General features: G+C 39.2%; 1 protein-coding gene across 1 annotated transcript in view; it reads right to left on the bottom strand.

Moving 5' to 3' along the window:
* Positions 1-13,840, bottom strand: part of LRPPRC (leucine rich pentatricopeptide repeat containing) — a 94,662-nt gene extending 80,822 nt beyond the window's left edge. Inside the window, exons 1-2 of the mRNA XM_072856796.1 lie at positions 13,680-13,840; positions 2,094-2,299 (exon numbers count right to left, since the gene is read on the bottom strand). Of these exons, the coding sequence (XP_072712897.1) occupies positions 2,094-2,299; positions 13,680-13,786 (313 nt within the window). The 5' untranslated portion in view covers positions 13,787-13,840. The remainder of the gene's footprint in view (positions 1-2,093; positions 2,300-13,679) is intronic.
* Between the last annotated feature and the right edge of the window lie 8,438 nt (positions 13,841-22,278).

Here is a 22,278-nt window from a genome sequence, read left to right as displayed (position 1 = left end):
ACAACATAAGTGATGAAAAAATCTGCAGGGTTTTCTATCTGAGAGACATACATGCAGACCTGAAAGATTCAGATTTCCAAAATGACTTGAAGTCTAAAGCATCACTAATGCTTTGTAAGTTACTTCCAAATCATCATGCCAACACCCAGCATAGAGGCAGGAGCTGTTGCCAGTAAAGATCTCTCCAGCTGCTGCTGATCACTGCAAGTGTAATTTTTAATTATACAGAGCTATAGAAACAGCTATGCAGCTACAAAATAACAGCAAAATAAAGTAAAAAAACCTCAACAACAGAAAGCTATATACTGTCTAGAACTAGATCTTCAGGTACCAAGAAGGACCAGCAAATCTAGGATACTACATAACTATTGTAAACTATGTTTCAAGAGCGCAATCTACAACAGAAAAGTTATTTATACAGAGTAAACTCATCTGGGAAGAAACACAGGCAGTAGTGGGGAAAAAATAAGCAATAATGAGAAAAGAAGAGAAATAAGTTAAAACAGTGAGAGGGAGCAGGTACAAACTTCAAATGGGGATTTGAACTTCTGAAGACATAATGGAGTGGTGAGATAAGTCATACTTGACTAACTTTCAAATCCCTGCATACAATTAGTTTGTGCAATAAGCACGCCAACACATCTCCAGTTTCACAATGCCAGCGTTATATTAGTGACTGAGTACCTTGAAAGGTGAAAGAAACACGAAAAGGTTTGGCAGTATGAGTATGGAAAGATGCAGGACAAGAGATCTACAGCAAGCACCTTCTTTGGGCATTTTTCATGTTGTAATCAGAAATGGAAGAACACAGGCAAATCTTTAAGAAATCAACAGTAACTAACCTCCCACACTTTTGCTAAATTAGTTTTCAACATTATTAATAAAAAAGGACTGAATTTTTCATATGGAAATATTTGTCATTTATTTTAATAGTGTCCTAGTTAAATCTGTTGAAGTTCTACGCTTTTTTTTTTTTTTTAAATATACTTACACAGCCAAAGGAAACCACCATAAGCAATTAATCTTTTTGTTAATATGACTTCTTAAAAACTGTGTAACTAATCAAAGGTCATGAAGAACTGTGATTCGCAGATAAGCTTAGAGACATAAAATTCTAGCCAACCCACACTCACAAGTTATAAATTTATGCCTAAAAAAGACAAAGCAGTTAGAATCAGAAAAGATATCACAAGCAAAAAGAAAAAAAAATGAAGAAGTTCAACAGAAAGAGAGCATGAATTGAAGACTCAGCTTTTAAACAGTGAACCACAAAACTTTTAAAAGCGCAATCCCAGGTACCCAGGCCATTAACAGTCCAGAGCAATACACAGCAAAGTTTAAAACTAAAACAAAACAATACATGCTGTCATCAATAAATATTGGCAGTAATACTTAGTGAGTATATTTAGCAAATATCTCCATTGACTCATCCTAACTGGTACCAAACCTCATCAATTGTAGTACGTGGTTTGCAAAATATTAATACAGTCTGGCTATTTTTAGCCAAAGGGGTATTGAATCTGTCACAATGAACAGTGCCTCAGCTGTTTATTCTCATTTTATTCAAAAAAATAAAGCTTTCTTGTCCTGAATAACCACAGCTACCTAGGAATGCGGAAACTTGGGGATCACCTCCACATTTCCCTGTATAGTTCCATTTCAAAACAAATAACCTCTTAAGGACAGCATGGTTTATTACAGACATTTAAAAAATATACTGTGTAAAACAGACAGATATGATCCCTGTTCAGTGTGCACAATACAGTTATATAAGGAAGGTGTAACATTACCAGATTAAAAATCCACAATAAGCAAGGCAACATGATAAGATTTCTTAAAACTACACTGAATTTTTACAAGACTTATAAATTCCCAAAGACAAAAAAACCTGGAAAAGTAAATGTGTGCATTCAAAGCAAAATAACATCTCTAAAGCATTTAAAGTCTGTTCATCAACATATGCAGCAGATTAAACACCACTCAAGGACAAAATATAAATCAGAACTCTTTCAATTAATTTCCTTGGTTTGACGAATCGTTACATTGCAGCTTTAAATTTACCTTTTATTTTGTTTTAATTGGAAGCAACTTACCTGTTTTGCATATTTCATGGAAGATTTTTAGTAGAAGGGCTTTAGGGATGCGGCCAGTTTTTCTGACAGAGTTATCCAGTTTATTTAATGCCCAGTCAAATTGCCAGGTCCATCTGGTTTGAATTTCTGAAATTGGTTCTTCTTTAACACTTCCCTCCTCTTGAGGTGCAACCGTAAGGAACCTTATTTGGTACATAATGTTTTTGCTTAAATAAAAACAAACAAAAAATAGAGATTACACTTCCGTGAGTCATTTTGCAACTACACTAGTCACACAATGTCAAAAAGATAATGCACTTCTTGCTGAACAGTTTCTCAAAAACATTCCATATTGATATAAACAAATACAGGTGATTCATTTCAGTGTCTTTCTACTTAAAAAGATAGTCCTGTATTTTCTCACAGTAACAACTGTTTCTCTGAGATTTTCAGTTGGATTCACCTCATGCGTTAAATGGTTCAAACACTATTCCCACAAAAATAAAAATCTTCAAGTCATCCAAGTGCTGTAAAAAGTCTATTGTCCCATTACAGCTTCCCACAAAAGCTCTCCCATGCTTTTGAAAAATCACTCCAAGAACCGTCACAAACATCTCTTCCAGAACACAGCAAATCAAGGCAGCAAATCATACTTTTCTTTTCAATTAAAATACACAAAACCTAAAGGCCAGTGTTTTAGACAACAATGGCTTGAAGAGCAATGCGTTCGTTCCCCATTCTGCAGAACTTACATTAAGAAGCATGAAGTGGCCATCCTGCAATGTAAACCAAACATGAACACTGCATTTGTTTAAATATTTATTTTCTCAAACTGAAGTATGACAACAACAAGAAACACGATGAGAAAGTTTTCTTATGTCTAGCAAAACAATAAGAGCTTGCTTTTTTTTTTTTTTTAAAGAACAAGTGATGTATGTAAGAATAAGAAAATAGTATTTGTGCCATAGTGGAATTGTGAACAGCCTGTGCAGGTAAAATGATCATTACACACAAGCATTTTTGGAAGTCTGTTGTCAATTGTCCTTACAACTTCATAAAATAAACTAAGACTATCTTCCTCCAGAATCCTATACGAAGGAAGTAATACATACTGGATGGCAAAAAGATTCAGCAACTTCTGAAATTGCCCTCCCTCATCTCTGGCTCTCTAGACAGCTCTTCAGCTACATTTCTGTAAGGTCTCTAGACTAGCTTAAAAAAAACCTAGTTGTACTCCCTGCTGTTACAGATATTCCAGGAGTCCTATGCAGTAATGGCTGCACATTTTGTTGAAATGGCAGCCTAGAAGTGAGAAGTATTGGCATCCTCTACAAAATTATTTCCCACACCTGGAACTTTTTCACAGGTATATCTGGTGGTTGGTTTCTCACCAACCCATGCTAGTTTACGGCCCTAGGAGAGGAAGTCCAGTGGAGGAGAGAAAGCTTGCTGGCAATTCAGTGTTTCAGCAGCATTCGCAGCAAGGTGCTAAACGGCAGAAAAATCAGCAGTGGGGTGCATATCAGTGTGGTGGAAAAAACAGACCAGTGGTTTCCCATCTGGTTGCCTCTTGTGAGTAGGAAGTAGCCCAAAGACCACCTTTTTCCTTGCTGTTTGAAATCCTGGTTTGATAACTGAGCAGGCTGTAAGTTCTAGGAGTAAAATTCTTCAAATAAAACCAGCCTGAAGCAGAAGCTCTTTCCTAATGGAGCTGTGAAAACAGTTTAGTAGAAGACGTTTGATTTTTGAAGGCATTTAAAAAAAAATTCTTTAGTAATGAGGAACATCACTACCATTTGGCATTATCTTTTTCAAGCAGGCAAATTTTACAGTGCCCAATCTCCTCCAGTTTCCTCGTGAAGAATTTTCCAGAGGCCAACAAATTATCTGCATTTTATTTGACTAGGAAAAGGACAAGGAAGAAAAAATTGGAGAAGGGAAAAAGACTGTCAGAAAAGGAGAGATCCCCTCCTTCAGTCTCAGTTCTACCTCCTTCTAGATGCAAGTTCCCACTGATTCCTTTGGGCTAGCTCTCAATTTATTCAGATCCCTCTGTGAGCTTATTTAACTCACTAACCTAGCACAATACCAATTCAGCCACTTCTACAAAAAAAACAATTACTGTTCCATCAGGTTGGAGTGGAAACAGCTCACGATGCCCAAAAAACACCAGAACGAACCAGAAAAAAATAAATGGAGTAGGAATAGGTGGCTAAAATCAGAGGAACTAGGAAGAAAAAGAAGAAACTTAAACACCACTTTTGGTGTTTCATCAGATTAACACTATCAAACTTTTTTTTTGTTAGTAGTAATGCCATCCCTCACTAGAAGCATTTCCAAGGGTGTCATTTTCCCTGATTCTTTCCTTCCTTCCTTTTCCTCTTCTTCTACTTCATCATATAACCAGACACAAGGTACTTTCCCTAAAACAGAAATCATTAGACTAGAGTAAAATCCAGTAGTACAAGGTAAGAATAAGAGTAAGATACTAAATCTTAAGTCCTCTTGGGTGTAACAACCAAATGAAATGTCTACAACTTAGATAAACTCTTTAATAACACATAAATAGCAATACTCAACTATGAGCTAGCCACTGGATACCTATAAGAATGGAACTGTTATGATTGCAAGTTCTTTATTTTTTCTTAAAGATATAGATACAAAAGAAAATGGTATCATCCACTCTTATATACGCATTTAAAAAAGCTACTTGAAAGCTTTTCAGAATACTTCAAGTCAGGTTGGAAAAAATGGTTTGTAAGCAAGTAGCAACACAGGACTTACTGTCTTTGTAACATAGAAATTTATTCTCCAATTTCCATGAACAATCAAAGCACAAGTGGACAAAACTCCTGTGCTTCAGATTAAAATTGAAATGCCTTTCTCTATAAAAATCTGCTATTATTTTATAGTATTTTGCAAATTATTGAATTATATCTTATACCACATAGCACACTTGTAACCATAAACTAATTGACATCTACAATTCTTAAGTCCTGCACTGTATTAAGAAAGACATCTTTGTAAGATTCTCCATGTGTCAAAAGTCACAAACATTTTAAAGCACTTGCATAGCTCCATCAATATTAAGTATGAAGATAAAAACAGTATTTGCGTGCTCAAAATACGCTGGTTAACAGCATGAGGGGACTAAAGTTTCGTTTGTTACTAAACTCCCCCTGCTTCGTGTTTAGCATGATGCTGTTTATAACGTAAGTTTAGAATATACTATATCAATTGCTACAGTTGCACACTTTAAAATACTATACTCTTATATGAAGTGTTATATTTATACACTAACTTAAGCTTCTGAAAGACCAGCAGAATTGGGCATTTCTATTCACACCACACCCCCCACCCCCATCCCCCCAATATTATCAAATATGGTACTGGTGTTTCTGTTAATTTATACTGATTAAAGACATTTTAAGGAATGGCAACATGGGAGTCTGAGTTTCAGTTTTAGGCAGACAAGGGAAAACAGCACAAGAGTACAAAACAACCTGAAGAACTCTTAAACTTCCACTGGCATCCACCTAAATTACCATTATCAATCTGAAATATAACATCTAACATAAGACTCAGGTGTACCTTATCTGTAGGCTTTCAGCATTTGAATAAATTACACTTCGAGCATGATTTAAGGCACTGTGTAATGCTAAGCCAATCCCATAGTAAGAATTTGTTACAAATAACTGTGGCTTCAAAAGCTGGATGAAGCTGCAGGCATCTACTGTCTTGAATTTGGTTCTTAGCACTACAAATCAACTTAGAACACAAAACTTAGGAGAAAATGAAAAAAAAAGCTAAGAGCTCACTATTCTAAAAGATGAAAGATTAAGCAGACCAGAAAGCTTCCAAAAAAATGCAAACTTAACAAATTAAGGGACACAGTATCAGGTTTTATTTCAGGCAATCAAGTGAAGGACAGAAGAACACAGTAGACAACATATTTACTGAAAACTGATACTAATGCCACAACCTCCCCATGAAACAGAAAAAGAAGCTAACAAAATGAAGCAGTTATCCATGCATCAGGAATCTTCAACAACCTTGTGTGATTCTTCTTTAACTTTTAGAAGTTGAGAAAGAACACACAATTAAGGGGAATTTTAAAAAAGCGAGGATAAAAATCAAGGAGGCCATGTTAACCATTTCAGTCAGGAAGTCACATAAAAAGGCAGCAAGAAAGGCTTCTAAATACAAGAAAAATGATTTTAGAAAACACGCATACCTCTTAAAATGGAAAAAAGAAAAATCACAGATCATACACTGTTTAAGTTTCAAAAAATGTTAATTGTAACCATACTATGTAAATTTTAACCATTTTACCATGACTAAATTTTAACATGGAGATGAGGTTGTAGGTGAGAATAAGGAAGAATGAGCTAAGTAATTTCTGGAAACATTAAGATATGTTATATTTAAGACACATTAATGGACCTTACTCAATCTCCAGTCCTTTGGAATTACCTTCCAAAATCATGAAAAACAGAAGCATAATCAATAAAAAAATACAGATTGACGTACAGGCTTTTGGCACCATGTTACCTGACAATCTCATAAGCAAAACAAGCAAAACAATGTACTTTTAGTTACAAAAATATGGGTGCAGTAGTTGTTTAAAAAAAATAAGAAAAATACATAAAATTAAAATGTGCTGATCAGGGTTTGTTGCAAAATTGGGAATATATTTTGTGGGACTCGAAATTAAGCTATCTGCTGACCCAACTGAAAGACTGGTACAATCAGTGTCCACTCAATTTCATTAACAATCTGGATGACAGAAGAGTTAATAAACTTCTAAAATTTGCAGACAACATCATAATGGTAGCAAACTCTTAGAAGGAGAGCCTCAGATTTCAGAGTCATCTTTTTTACTTGAGGTAATGGTCTGAAATCAGCAAAAAGGAAATTCAATACAGACCAAGAAGTTATATGTTTTAGACAAAAAACAAAAGCAGAAATGTAAGATGGTGTACAATTGGCTAGACAACAGTACAAGCAAAAAAAGTACTGAAAATGAGCCACTGCTAAACATGAAATATCATGCAGCAAAAAAGAAAACTTCAATTCTTCAACTCCTAACAAAAGCAACATAGATAAAATACAGAGAGAATTATTCTGCTTGTCACGGTGTTTACTGAAAAAAAAACAAGTTTAAAAAACTCAAAAGACCCATCTACCCCATCCCACACTCTAAGCAGAGAAGCAACTGTACTTAATCCATCAGGCATCACAGTAGTAATACTAATTGTTGTAATATTAATTGTAATGAAATATTAGAACAGGATACTTCGACGGTCAAACTTTCTCATTTGGAAGCTCATAAAATAAGATTAGGAGGGGGAAAAAAAAATCCCACATGACCTTGGCATTTCTGATGCTGCCTCAGTGCTAGGTGTTAGATTATATAGTCTTATGATGTAACCATATTTATTCAATTATTTTAATTAACTTTGTTCAGAATTAAATGCTATGCTACACAGCAAAATGCATGATACTTCTCCAAGGGCTGCAATGAGTACCAAGTATTTATTTCCACCAATTACCTTTAAACAGCATTTTAAGATTTTCTCCATGTGAAACATATTTACAAGCACGTGAAGCTGCACAATAAACTTCAGATCCGTTTGAATTAGCAATCTGATTCTTTCCCCAACATGTGTAATTTCTCTTTACTATGCTTCAGAACTGTGTTTCTTTGTACCTACCCAGAGAAGCTCAAAAGGATATATCAAGCCCTATAAAGTGATCTCTCCCCTATTCCCACAATCACAAGATTAGAGATAGCCTTCCGATATTTGAGCCTTTACATAATTGTACCTTTACACCATTTTCAGCTTCGTCTCTACAATTGTGAGGATTAAAACTGTAGATCTTGCCTACACTGGAAAAGTTAACCAATTATACATTCGTAATCCCAACACACAACCACCTGCTATTTAGTGGTAACTTTTCACCTCCAATTTAGCTTAGAACATTTGGAAAGTAGTTGAAGATAAACTCATAAAAAAACTTACGGAGAGATGAAGTGTGCATTGCGAAATTTATACCAAGTCAACTAGTAAAATTCTTCTATGTTTGCAAGGGTTTAGTGAGAATCCCAGTACCGTATTAATGTACTTACATGTTTTCCACATTTCTAGAGCAGACTAAAGGCAGTGCCTTCAATTTCCTAAAGGAACACATCTTACACACCAGCCTGAGTAAAAAATGTCCCATCTTCCCCAAAACTCACAAAGTGGTTCCAGTGCTCTCCCTGGCAGCAGCAGAAAGTTTACTTTGTGCAAAATTTGACCAATTCCAAACATTCAAAAAAAGAAAAAGCCACTGTATGGATATTTGCCTCCCTTTATCAGAGCCACAATAAGGTAGTTACTATGCTTTTTCTACGAAAAGTACAAAATATTTTGTTCTTTCTAAACTAAATAGGCAAAAGGTGTATGAAAGTTTTCAAAATATAAGACATGCTCAAAGCAAAATAATGGTAAACTTAAGAGTTAAAATTAATTACGGTACATAGAAGCACTACAGACTTAACATTAGCTAAATTTACTAAATAAGACTAAATATACCACCTGAGATCCTAGCATGACTCACATGACTGCTAAATGGTATTTCCCCTGACTTAGCTATGGTCACCTACAAAATAAAGGCCACAATGTCAGGCCACTGTATCCTTGTTTCAATGAGATACAGTAGGATCCTACAAGAGAGAAAACTTTATGTTTTTTCATTTAGACTGAGAAACCTCAAGTTTCTTGGAGAATATCTAAAACTTTGCCCAAGTGATTTGCAAGAAGCAAAGCAGAAAAGCTTTGATTTGCACTATTTCTTTGGAAGTCTCTAGACATTTTATGTCCATCAGTAAAACATATACAATAACTACAACAACAATGCAGCTTGCGAAACTTTACTACAACAGAGCATTGATTCAGTATTATCAAAAACAAATCTACTGAATGCCTCCTCTGCATTTAAAGCCCACTAATTCTATCATTTTTCTAATGTAAAATAATTAAGCATTCAATTCTACATTTTTGTCCACTGGTGATGGATTGCTGAGTATGATAGTGAATAGCCAAAACCAACTTGTTTGTAGCTAATTAAAAAAAAAAAAGTACCATGTATTAAACCCTGAATCATTTGGGTTTTTAACTTATGGCTTACCAAAAGCTCAAATCAAATCCCCCCAGATCTGAAACAAGATTCTTTAAAAGGGTATTCTTCCTCCCATCTCACCAACATGCTTTAATCTTGTACAAACACACCACAACGTACCAAAAGTCAACAGTCTTTACAAGGACAACTTGAAAAGCATTGCACATGGTACCCTCTTACCAACTTCCTCAGCAATCACTCCTGTGAATTGAACACAGACCTTGCAAAAAGCAAAAGGTTTCACTACAGCATAATTTGCTGTTTGGGGAGATGCTCTTTGCCCCACAGTCCCAAAAACCAACATTTAAATTCACAGATGAGAATCTCAAACTGAGGAAGTGACAGCAAGGCCAAAGATGCCTTGCAAGACTTGCATGTAGAAATTCCACTTGATTTTCCTCCTCAGCTACTTTTATGATCTATGCCTTAGGAGCTTAATTGTTCTCCTTTTCTCTGAGGAGAGATAGGGTGACGACTTCAGGATGAGTATCCTAGCACTCACACATCTAGAAGTGCAGTTCAGCAATACAGCTGCATTGATCTAATATCACACAGTCATCACGCAGGGTTTCCTCTTCTCCTTTTGCCCGTGGTCCCACCCTTCTAGAGTTCATCAAATCCTTACCTGATCCAATAAAACCTGCTGATCTGTCAGAAAACTTTTTCCTTGCAGTCTAGCAAATGAAATCAGCCCAGTAATAGGTCCAAGGAGCACCCTGATTTAGAGCAGGAGGGTGGTCAATGTGGGAAGAATGGAGCCAATACCCTTCCTCCTAACACTAACTTTCTGACAGCAGCAAGCTGTAACATCAAACCATAACATAATCACCTAGAGTATGTAAAGTCCCCAAGAGATATTCTGACATTAATTCAAAATCTACTCTGAACACTCATCGATTGAGAGGTTTGTTACAGCATTCTTGACAGTCAGCTACTAGCAGAAAATTTAAGCACCTCTTCCCTTAGTGAAGCTTCTATGAACAAAGTTCCAGTAAATAATCTGTACCACATAAATCAGCACAATGCTAAAGTTTGTTGTTGTAGATCTGAAGTTTGTTGTATTGGTCTGTCATGGCTTATTTATGTTATAATTGCATGGCATGAGAGTGATGACATATAGCTCAGTATATTTCACATTTCATACTAGAGGCAGTCAAGTGAAATGGTAAATTTGCATTAGATCTGATTTGCTATTAAATGCTTCTCAACCATCCAATGCAATTGGATATCCATCTACTGTCCTAACTCATTTTCAGAATAAGTTTAGATTGAAAAATCAGAGCAATACAATGCTTTGATAAAACCTGTGCTTAAATGTGAATGGATGCTGTTTCACATCTCTAAAGAAGTTAACAGATTTCCAACTTTTCTGTAACCATTACTAAAATGCAAGTCTCAAACCTGCCTCTGTACTGACTTTATGTTCAATGCTAAAGCAACTCTACCAAGCACATGTAAACATCTAGTCATTTACCCAGTTCTCTTGCGAAATGCTAGATTATTCCTTGTTATTTATTTACTCTTAAAACTGTGGGGGTTTTTCCCCACTATTCCAATTGGAACTTTATCAATATTCTCTGGAATTTACTGCAGCAGAATGCATTTCACTCTCGAAATACCACCTTGAGACCTGAACAGCAAGTGCAGCAAGTCTAAATGTTGTCCATATGTTATTCTAGTTCTTCAAAAGAGGTCTATTTCCAGAAATTAAGAGTTAGGTAGAAAAAAACAAAACTGAACAGTTACTTGAGGTAAAAAATGAAATGTGATTATCTGCTTATATGTGCCATTTCAGTTCATAAACGTTACCTTTGCTTTACACTTTGGTCCTAGATTATCACGTGTGCACTAGGATGCCTAAACCCATATAGTAAAGTGACGGTAAGACAAAGATGTTAGGTGAAAAATTATCTTAGGAATGAAGTTACAAAAGAATGCACAAATGTAGGTGTGCTGCTCAGTCTTACTTTCATATAATTCACAGTTTAGACTGAGACCTAAAAGCTATGAAATAAATACCATGGCTGTTGCCCGTGAATATGTTCACTACCAAGCACCTTTCTCACATAACTAAATCTAGCCTGAGAATTAACGAGTTTTCAGCATGATCACTAAACTATCCCACATATGACGCCATTTATACTTGAAAATATAGAATAATATAATTTGGTGCAAGAAAAAAGTATTGGGGGGGTGGGGGTGGGGTGATGACACCAAACAAAAAAACAAAACCCAACTGTTAGAGCCAATCATCACATAAAGCACTTTTCAAGTTCTTTCCAGAAACACAGTTCTAGAAAAAAAGTGCTGTTAGTCCTTCATCAAGTCATACATTAATTTCAGTGAATATTACTTCTTGGAACAAACTAATTTAGGAAATTAAGCTTCCAGTTGAGGAAAACAAAACTCAGCTGCATTACCACGAAGTAGAAAAGTTTATTCATGATTTGGAACTAACTAAACATGTGGTTCTGTTCCCAACCATACAGCACGTCTTCCCAGTTCCCGGTCCTTCCTGCACACAGGTCTACTCCATCCTTCACACCAACTTTAGCATTTAACAATCTGTTACACTTCAACAACTAAAACCAGCAGAAAATTATATTCTTTTTTAGGTAACATTTCAGTCAGGCTACCAAATAAAATCAGCTCACGATAGGTTTGATAAGCACTAAAGCTAGCGCAGGTAGCAACAACTTCCTTATTTGATGGCAAGACTTCCCTCTAGCAGTTCACTATTGCTGACTCTCATCTGTTCCCATCCCTTCTCCCGAACCAGCTCCGGAACTCACCAAGTCCTCTGCTGAATATATTAATCTATCTAGAATGGCAGACAACTGTTCTGGTTTTCTACGAGGAATTAAGTTACATTGACTTAGAGGGACCACCAGAGCTATAACAAGGCACAATCCCCTTCCCACCCACCTGCGCTGGATCCTCACTAGGTTTTGCAAACACTGGAAGAAACACAGCAAATATTAATATCCTTGGAGGAAACTGACCTAAACATCTATTTAGCTAGGCATTTATTTTTACAAATTATTTCTAATTATTCTAATTGTTTATTTTTATACAAATTTTTAGTTAACAACTATAATTATAATCACACCAAGTCATTTAACATAAATGAAAGGTAAGTATCTCAACTCATTTCCAACTCCCTGTTTTAAGACTTAGAAACTGGACATAGTGGAAACGAAAAATCTAACTCCATCAAGACTCAGAAGTCATAAACAAACCTCTCCCTCATTCACAAGCAGTTTGAGAACTTGTTGACAATGAAGTAACCTTAACGTTAAAAAAGCTTGCACAAATCTTCATGTAGTTGTAACAGCATACTCACTACATGAAATACAAAAAATAAATACCAAACTTTGACATAGCTATCATCTGCACAAGATGCTTCCTTCTGAGGAAAAGTAATTAAGGAAAAAATTATGGAAACAACTAGTTTGCCTATATAACAGAATGCCAACATCACCCTCATGATTTATTGAAAAAATTGTGCATGCAAAAACCCCTGAAATATTGTATGTTTCCTACAAACATGGATTCTGACATGTTGTTCATGTATTCAGGGCTGAGCCTTTTTTTGCACATCTACATACAAGAAGTATGTGCTTAAGAGAAAAAACATCCCAAATGTGGAGCTGCAGTGCACCACCACTGGAAAGAAAGCTTAGATCTTCAAAACTAACATTTTTTTAACCTAAAAAAAAAAAAGTACTCATGTTATGGAAGGGTTGTCTCTCCAAACTTCCTGCAGGGCACCAACCACATATTAGTGTGGCCAAAACAGCGACAGGCATGCACACAGGTGAGGTGAGTTTTCCACCCTGCCTGCATTATGGAAGAGAGGGAACCATAGCAAAGGAATTAAGATATTCCTCTCAATAACAGCATAGTCTGACAGGCACAGTGAAGAAGCCCAGATTCCAACTGCGGTTATCCACAGTCAATGACTGCTTATGTCCGCCTGGTCTCTCCTCTTCTCCTCGGCTCCCGCTCTGCAGTTTGTCCCACTACAGCAGTATCCTCCGGAGGACAGTGCCCTTTGCTCTTCAGAAAGGAGAGCGCTCTGCTTTCGTTTGAGCCCAACGAGACACGGCTGCGAAGTGGCGCTGCGGAAGGAGCGGTCCGCCCTCGCCGACCCGGCCGGAGGGAAGCGGGGCTCCCCCACCACCTTTCACCCTGAGCTAACCCTTCCGAGCTAACCCTCGGCGAGAGGCCGCCGAGCCGGGCCGGGCCGCAGGCCTCCCGCCGGCAGCCCCAGGGGGCGGCACAGGAGAGGCCAACGGCCGCGGGCGCGCGAGGCGGCCCAGCCGGCAGTGCCCTTGGCCACGAGGACCGCCGCCTCAGCCGGCCCCGCCGCGCCTCCCACCGTCTCAGCGGCCTGCCGGCCCACCGCCGAGCGCCGGGCAGCCCCGCGGCGCAGGGTCTCACCTGACGGGGGCCGGCGGGAGGGCGGCGGCCGCGGGCGGGCGGAGGAGAGGCAGGAGGCGCGAGCAGAGCGCTCGCAGGCGCCCGGCAGAGCTCAGCAACGCAGCCATGACCGCCGCGCGCGCCGGACGCGGAGGAGCACGTGAGCCGGGCGCCGCGCTATTGCGCAGGCGCACCAGGGGGCGAGGGGCGGCAGGCGTCGGCACTCCGCCTCCCCCGGCCCACGTGACGGCAGGAACCATTCTCCGCAGGGGGGGGGCTGCCGGCCCCGCTGTCGGAGCGGGCCCGCTCAGGCACCGGCGTGCTTCCAGTTCCACCCTGTGCCACTGATGGGTTATTCCACGCACGGTCGGCGGCGCAGCCCCAACCCCGGGTCGGGTCGATCGACAGCCAACCCGGAGCGGCGCCAGCGGAAGGCGGTCGGGAGGGTACCGTCAGGGGAAAAAGGCGTGGGCTCGGCGTGTCTCGCCGCGCTCCTGGAGGCGGAAGAGAGCACAGGGAAGCACAGGCTTTCCCGGCCGGCTCTCCCGGGAGATGGGCACGGCTTTACGCGCCCTCCGTGCAGTTCCGCGATAGGTGCCGGTTGGCCCGGGAGAGTCTCGCGGGTGGGTAGCACCTGCCCGTCCTTGCCAGCGGAAGGAAGTCACGTGGGCGGCGGGGCGCGGGCGTTGCTTGTAGTCCGCGCGCCAGCGGGCCGGAGCTCGGCGGGCCGTTGGCGGCCGTTGCGGGCCCCTGGGCGGTGAGGGGAGGGGCTCCCGGTGCCCTGGAGCCCGGCGGTCGCTGTCCGGAGGGAGAGGAAGGCGGTTCCCGGCGGCTCCCGCTCGCTCAGGGTTTGAGGCGGGACGGAGCTGCCGCTCACTGTCTGTGGGGTATTTCAGACACCGCTGAAAACGCTGCAGGTGGCGTGCAAATGCGAAAAAAAATCCCTCAGCCTGTTCTTGTGGGTAGTAAAAAAAGCTCCGTCTTGAGCGTGCCGCTAGTTGAGTTGTACGTGTTGCTCCAGGAAGGCAATACTTGCATAGTTGGGCTGGGAAAGCCACTGGTGGCGGTCAGCCTCTACAGGGCTACGGGGGCCTCTGAAACGTCGCCATCCCCTACTGCCCTCCCTTCTGCGAACAAAATGGGAGCGAGGGGCAGAGGGAAGAACCTTAATTAAAAACTTTAAGTTTTTAAGTAAGTCTCTACCTGAGCGTCTTTATATTTTCTACGATGCCATCAGCATTGATGTTTCATTTTGGCATGCAAGTTAAAGCTGGTTCCTATGACATAAAACACTAAATTAGATAGGTACTTATAAGTTAAGTGCATGTTTTCGTACAAAAAATATGTAATTATTTTTGCCATAGGTTGCAAATAATTACTCCAGGGTGCAGATTGTTCATCAAAAGAGATGACATGATTGATTTTTATCAAATCAATTACTATCAGCCACTTCCAATTACACTTTATTTGGTAAGACTTGTAAGGTCTCCTCATCAAGATGCGAAGGGCCCAGTTTTTAAAAGTTGTGAACACCCAGTTTTGCTGTTTATAAGAAAGTCCTGGATGCTCAAGACTTCTCATAGTCAAGCCATAAGGCATGAGCTCCAGGTAGTAAGACAACGTTAGTAATGTTGCTGGTTATCATGGCTTCTGATGTATCACAATGTTATGGTATTTCACAGAATACAGAGTTCAGTCTTAATAAGGAACACCAAGATGAGCTTTTTAGCCCAAGTACAAACCTAGTAGCATTCATGCTAATTATTAGGCTGGCTTTGGTATGTGCTTGCCAAACTTGATTATGGAGTAGAACCCCTGGGAGCTCACTCTAAAGACACCATACAAAAATGTCTACTATGCTTACAATAAGGACCAGAAATGATAAATGACTAGAAGAGTAAAGGAAAACAATGAGATGACATTGGTCAGCATAATAAATAGTAGGTTCTTGCTGCTGAGACTTCACTGCTACTGAATCAGTAAAGAGCAGTTTTAAGAAGTGTTTTGAAGGAGAACAATGGGACAGATGCTGACCAGAAATTCCTCCAAAGGACAAAGAAAATGAAAAGGTGTTTGAAAAGCTAGTAAGTAGATAACGGGATCTGAAATGATGGGCTGCTTAGAGAGAAGCTGTCTTTTCACTGCTGCATGAGGGGTTGTAGATATGATTCTGTGAAGACAGCTATTTGATGTGAAAAGGAAAGGAGGTCCCAAGGAATTAATTCAAAGTGTGATACATCTGAAGCAGTAGACTTAAGAAATTATATTTGCTGAAGTTCTCTGAATGGATGTGGGGGTCTATGTCACACTTATCAAGATGTGAAAAAGAGAAAATTCTTAATTGGTAAATTGAGACAATGTTTAGAGTCTAGGTGAGAGTTTTAGTTCTCTGGGTGAAGAAAGCAAATAGTGTATTAGATATGTTATTCGTGGAGAAAAATTATTACCGCTCATATGTGAGGATTTAGAGAAAGCACTGTATGGTAGTGTCACCAGTAGTAGTTGAGAAACAGGAGGAGTTATTAGGTGAAGAGTGAAAGTTTCATTTTAGCCACGCCATGCTTGAGTTGATGAGTCATACACAAGGTGTCAATGAGGCACCAGGATTTCAGCATGGACAAAAAGCTTGAGAGAGATCTGTGGGTCCTCAGCACAGTAGCTATGCTGTATTTGTAGAAAAGATTATCCAGATATGAAAAGTACAGATCCAGAGATACGGAAAAGGCCAAAGGCACAAACATACCCAATGAGGGGGATGAAGAAACTCATCCAAGTAGGAGGGTTGCAAAAGATGCACTAGGGAAAGGAAGGAGTCGTAGAAGCCACAGAAAGAAAAGCTGTGGTCAGCTGCGTAAGGGAGAAGTGAAAAATCAGGCGTGAGTGAGTCCAGGCTAAGAGACATGGGAAGGAAAGACGTGTGGCAGACAAGGGACCGGGAGAAGGAAGCAGTCTAAGGAAACATGGTTTGTTGGTCTTGCAACCAAAAGAAAGAATTAACAGAAAGCTCCAGACAAGCAAAATAAATCCTCTGCTGACTTCCTGTTTTTTCCTCTCTCTAAACAGGCCACATCCTCCAAGGTTCTTGGCTGGATTTGCTCTGCCCAGGCAATTTATTCCCATCATTAATAATTCCCAGGAGACTATCCCTAGGGATAATAATTATGCAGTGCCATGTTATGTTGCCTGGCATAGTTTGAAGAATTAGCATCAAACAGCTTGGGGCTGTTGCCAGTAGGCAGTTTGGTGATCGCCACGCTGCGCTGGAGGGTGGGAGGATTTAAAAGTGGCTAAACTCTTCCAGTCGGCTTGAAGGCCACAGAATGGTTCTAGTTATTTAAGGTCATAGATACGCATTGCCTACATGCATACTGTCTCTACTGCAGCTTGTAAGTTCTGATAAGGTTTCTGCTGATTCCATAGAGAGTTCATCATAAACACTTCTTAATAATTTTAAAACTTAATTGAAGCATGATGTTGAAATTTCCAAAGCAAGAGTTATAATTACACTTTGTAATTGGAGCTTTCTTCACTCGCTTTCCTATCTTTCAAATAAACCCCCCTATGTACAAAACAGCTAAAAAATGTAGTTTATGCCACAATTAGCTTTGGAAAATCTGGAAATCCAAAGTTAAAATTACACTATAAATGCATACCCAGAATCTGAGCAGTAAAAACTTTGGGAGTGAATGATCCAAGTTGTGTCAAAATGCCTGCAACAGTGGAGGAAACGTAAGAGGAGGTGCAGAAGAGAATCAACTTTGGCCTAGGACTGTTGCCGTTAGGCGGTTTGGATGTGGCTGCTGTGTGTCGGAGGGTAAGATGATAACAGGGATCGTGGCTAATTGCCTTTATCTCATATAAAAGGTTTATGAGATGTTAACCTTTGAAAAAGCCAAATGTGGTCTGTGCTTGCAGGCTGTGCAGCCGGGTCTAGGTTAATTCCATGGTTCCTTTGGGGGTCTCAGAGGTGCCCTCTACTGGCTGAGCTGTCTGACGGAGCCATCAAATCCCTGCTGGAAAGATGGGGTTCATTTCTAGAGTTTTCAAGGCAGGAGGAGGTTTTAAGGTGGGCACAAAACATCTTGTGGTGTGTAGGGAGGGGACCTCTTGCTCCTAACCTCCTGATACTTTTGCCTGTTCTCTCCTGTTCCCTAAATTAACATGGCCTCATCTAGAGGCAGCTCTGTGTGGATGACACCAGTGCAGTAAGACATCCATCCCCCCCACCAAGGTCATAATTCAGTGTGGTACATGGTCTATGTTTCACAATGAGGAGAGGCATCATAGTTCCCAGCATTCATTTAGTGGCTGCATTCATCTTGGGAAATCAGGAAGGTTTGCCATGGAGAGAATAATTTGGGGTGTTTACCTGAGACTTTGGGGGAAGGTGGGACATGGAATTGAGAAGATAGTGAGATACATACTTATTTGTATTGTTAGTATCACTATTGGTTTTATTTCTGATGGCTGAGTAAGGATAACCTTAGATTTCAGATTAACAGATTCTGGTATGAAGAACACGCATTCTTAATATATTTTGAGGAAACATGACAAAGAAACCAAAAAGTGACCTTTCCCTATGGCTTGTTCTCTAAACCTGACTGAAAGTGTTGGCTTAAGCCTCTTGCCTAATCTCGGGCATGCAATTCAGGCTGAAGCAGTAACGCCTCTGGAAGAGACGACTCTCGAGTCAGTAAAAGATAAAAGGATAATGATGAATGTGGTTCTCTGTATGTTTTTATATAGATAGATATATCTATATACAGATAGTCTTCTGTGACAGCAAAGAAAACCTAAGTCTAAATTCACACTTGCTGAGGTTTTTGTACACTTTTAATATCTCATTTCCATTTTGTTCTGAGAGAAGAAAGTAGGATCAGGTTAAAGTACTTGCACAATTGCTATTGGAAACCCTCACATTTTTCTGTTGAATCTCTTAATATTTCTCAGATCTTGTGAAAATGCATATTTCGGCTTCATTTGCAAAAAAGCTTAAAGCATAACCTGAGAACGTCTGATGAACTTAGAGAAAAAAATATGTTAAAAGAGTGGTTCTTTAAACAAATATGTGATTTTTAGAGCTTGAGTTGCTTAATGCTAGCAGTAATGTGATTTCCTTCTTAGGAATATTTTCCAGGATCCCAAATTGCCTCCCGCTTTTATTACTTCAGTGTCTTTCAGGTCTTGCAATTTGTCTGGTGTTACCTAACATACAGCAAAGCAGGTACTCCACAAAAAATCTCTAGTTGCAATAAGACTGAAGTCAACACATTTTCTGAACTAGTCAGGTTTTATTTTGAGAGGATGAAAATGAAGTAGGAAGTTCAAGAGCTATAGAAGTGAGATGGAGGTGGTACAAACAAACACATTGTTCAGAAGGGAAGCAGAGAAAGGTGAAAATAGAATAGTTTGTCAGAGAGGAAGGAGAAATCTGTGAGATGGGAGTAACTGAGTAACTGGTAATGCTGCTGACTGGATGGAAAAGGGATTGCTGGTCATGTCCCAGAAACAAAATGAAAGTAAGCACAGTTCACTTGCAAGAAGATGGTGGGAAGATCCATGTATTTTTTCATGGACATTTAAGATTAATTTTTGTTGCTTGGGTGCCTTTGGGGGCTGTTTGTCTCTCAAGTGTCAACTGTTTCCCCTCTTCCCCTCCAACAAAAACAGGTCCTCTTATCCATGCTGTAAGTTTACTTAAGTTTAAGCCATTCTCGTAATCTATGGAAGCCTGACTGGAAGCCTTGAGGGTATGGCATATTGTTTTGCTTTGTTCTGGGTCTGGCAGGGGGATAAAATCAAACCGAGCTACTGGAACAGGAACAAGCAGTAGCAAAGAAAGAATCAAAGAGCCAAATCTTACGATTTGTAGGCTAATATCTAAAAGTCTTGTTGAAATGACAATAAAGTGGCAAACCAAGGAACCGGAGAAAGACAGATAATAGACAATTTGATTTGAAAGTTGCTGCTTGAGAGCCCTGTTGATTTCCATATAAAGAATGCTCGGCTTTCATGTAAAACAATTCCTTTCCAATGGCCAATGGTGATTTAATCTCTAACAAAATGCTAAATTAATTCCTTATTCCATGTATCTGTTAGTTAAAATGTTTCTGCAGACAAAAGTATGCCTTTGCTGTTGTTTGATCCCACTCAAAATCTTTGATGAGCTCTTTTAGAGCTGTATTGCACTGTAAAATAATTATTTCCACTGAAGATGCAAAAGAATTTAGCTCCCTGTTCTCCTCAGCTCTGTTAGTTTTGCAAGGTTAGTAGAAATTTTAATAAGTAGTAGAGCCTTTATTTTTGTAACCAAGTCAGCAGATCTTATCCTGGCTATCTATGGGGAGTAGATCTGATGAGTAAGAAGGTGCTTTTTTTATATAGTTACTTTTCAGAGGATCACAGTTTGAAAATGGTTGTGACATAACTGGGTCACATCTGAAATTTTTCTATAGGCTGCATAAAATGAGAAGTTGAGGTAGCTGCTTTTGTCAGAAGGTATATTCTTAGAGCTGTAGTGAATCTCATAGTTGAGAGATTTGCATGCTGTACTGTTACTGAAAACTGCAAAACCATCATAAATCTGTAACTGATTAGTAGTCCTTCAGTCTCTTAAATCTGTTGCTTTTAAATAACAGCAAAGTAAGAATTAAGATATATGTGCATGTGCATCACATATTGTGTTTCTTCCGTCATTGCCTTTGTTTTACATGTTTAACTGTGGGCACGCTGTACTACAAAGAATATCATGTCCCAGGGTTTGGCTATTATGAGTATTGGAGGGGAGGAGGTAGTAAGACAAGTTTCAGGAATGGTAAAACTGTATTTCAGCTGCCAGTAGCTCCAGTATGTAATAAATAATTTTCAGATTTTGATGCATGCTTTAACTTTTGGTTGGAAACAAGAATGGAATTATTCAGAGATCATGCAGATTGCTAGCTGGACTGGGAAATTATCATAAAACATGATTCATAAGCTTGCAGGGTTTACTTTAGATAAGAATCCTTATGCTGTTTTTATATCAGTGGGCACGCTGGCTGATTCTTTCTGCCAAATCTCCTCCTATCCCAAACAAGGAAAAAAATGTGTAATTCTGGATATAAGACAGACTGAGTGAGAGCATCTAAAGTCTAGGTTTCTGCTTTGGTTCAAAGTATTTGAGCTTTTCTTACAGATGTTCTGATTTATCTTAATGGTTATTGAATATTTTTTAGGAGTTGGGCAATTAGTCATATGTGATCTAGAAGGGTTAATCCAAAGGCCACTTGGAGTCTGCAAGGCCTAATCCACTAACATTAAAACAAATGTTAAAACCCTTGGTGTACACATACAGTATATGTATCTATCTCACACATGTCTGCCTCACTGGTATACGTGCCAGGGACAGATACAGCATGCTACTATACATTTGTACATCTGAACAACACTTAATTTACTTTCATTCAGGTCATTCAAATATGATATGGATGTCTAAAATGGTAGCTGGATTGATATCTTTATGAACAATAATCAAATTAGCTTTCATTGTGTTAAGAACTCCCATTTTTCTGTTTATTTCTCTTCCCTCAGAGTAAGTCCACAAACCCGACTGACCAAGAAGACAGAAATATCCAGAGAGGTGTAAACAAGCATTTTGAAGGGCAGAGAGCAAGAACCTCTTAAAACAGATCAGTCACTGATGGAAGAAGTTTTTAATTTTTTTGGCAGCTGGTCTGCTTTGAGAGATTTTTCTTCTCTTGCTATAGTTTTCCATCATCCCTGCTGGACATTTCTGCCCCATTGGTTAAGTCAAATGCCAAATCAAATGTTGGTAGGACTGTGCTCTAACTGAGAAGTAGTACTTCCAATTGTGAAGGCAGGGCAGAAACAATTATTTTTTTACTTTTTTTTAAGTGCAAGTACTGATTATGTAACAAGACAAAACTTATAACTCAAGTGTCAATTAGTCATGTAGAAAATTTGTATTGTTTTCCTGGCTTTAATTGTTTTCTGAAAGGGTTTCCTCCTGAACTCCAGAGCTGCTGAGTTTAAAAAACAAATAGATATACTTACCATAAGTAGGGTTCAGTGGTCGCCTTTTCCATGTTGCTTTAGGCCCTTGAATGGATTTTATATATATTTTTATGTTGTGTCATGAAAAAAATCTGTTCTTTTCTCAAGAAGTGCACATTTATAGTAAAACATCTTTCTAGCTAGACCTGTACACACACAGAGTGAGTTAGGGACAAAATGTCAGCTCAAATGAAATAAAATTGTCAGTTAATGAGAGTCAAATCCAAGTGTGAATTCCAAATTTGCTTAACAAACAGCTTGAATTCTCTTTGGGGTTTCTGACTACTTTATATTTTCCTAACTACTTAGATTTTGTGCTACTCAAAATAAATGTTTATCATTAAATACTGCAGACTCTATCAAACAGATTTCTTTTTTCATAAACTTCAGTTAGGATGACTGGACTGGGGATCATTTAACTGGAGAGGGTAACCTGTTTCAGCAACATGGGTTGTGTTGCTGATATTTTCCCATTGCTGCAATGTGTGAAGGCTGTAAAGTTCAAGTATTTCCCATAGGGCAGATACTGTCTGGATAAATCAAGATAAAATAGCAGTCGAATATATTG

Source organism: Ciconia boyciana, chromosome 3, assembly GCF_034638445.1.
Source record: "Ciconia boyciana chromosome 3, ASM3463844v1, whole genome shotgun sequence".
Lineage (NCBI taxonomy): Eukaryota > Metazoa > Chordata > Aves > Ciconiiformes > Ciconiidae > Ciconia > Ciconia boyciana.
Note: the sequence above shows the minus strand (reverse complement) of the source record. Positions and strands in the feature narration are given on the sequence as shown.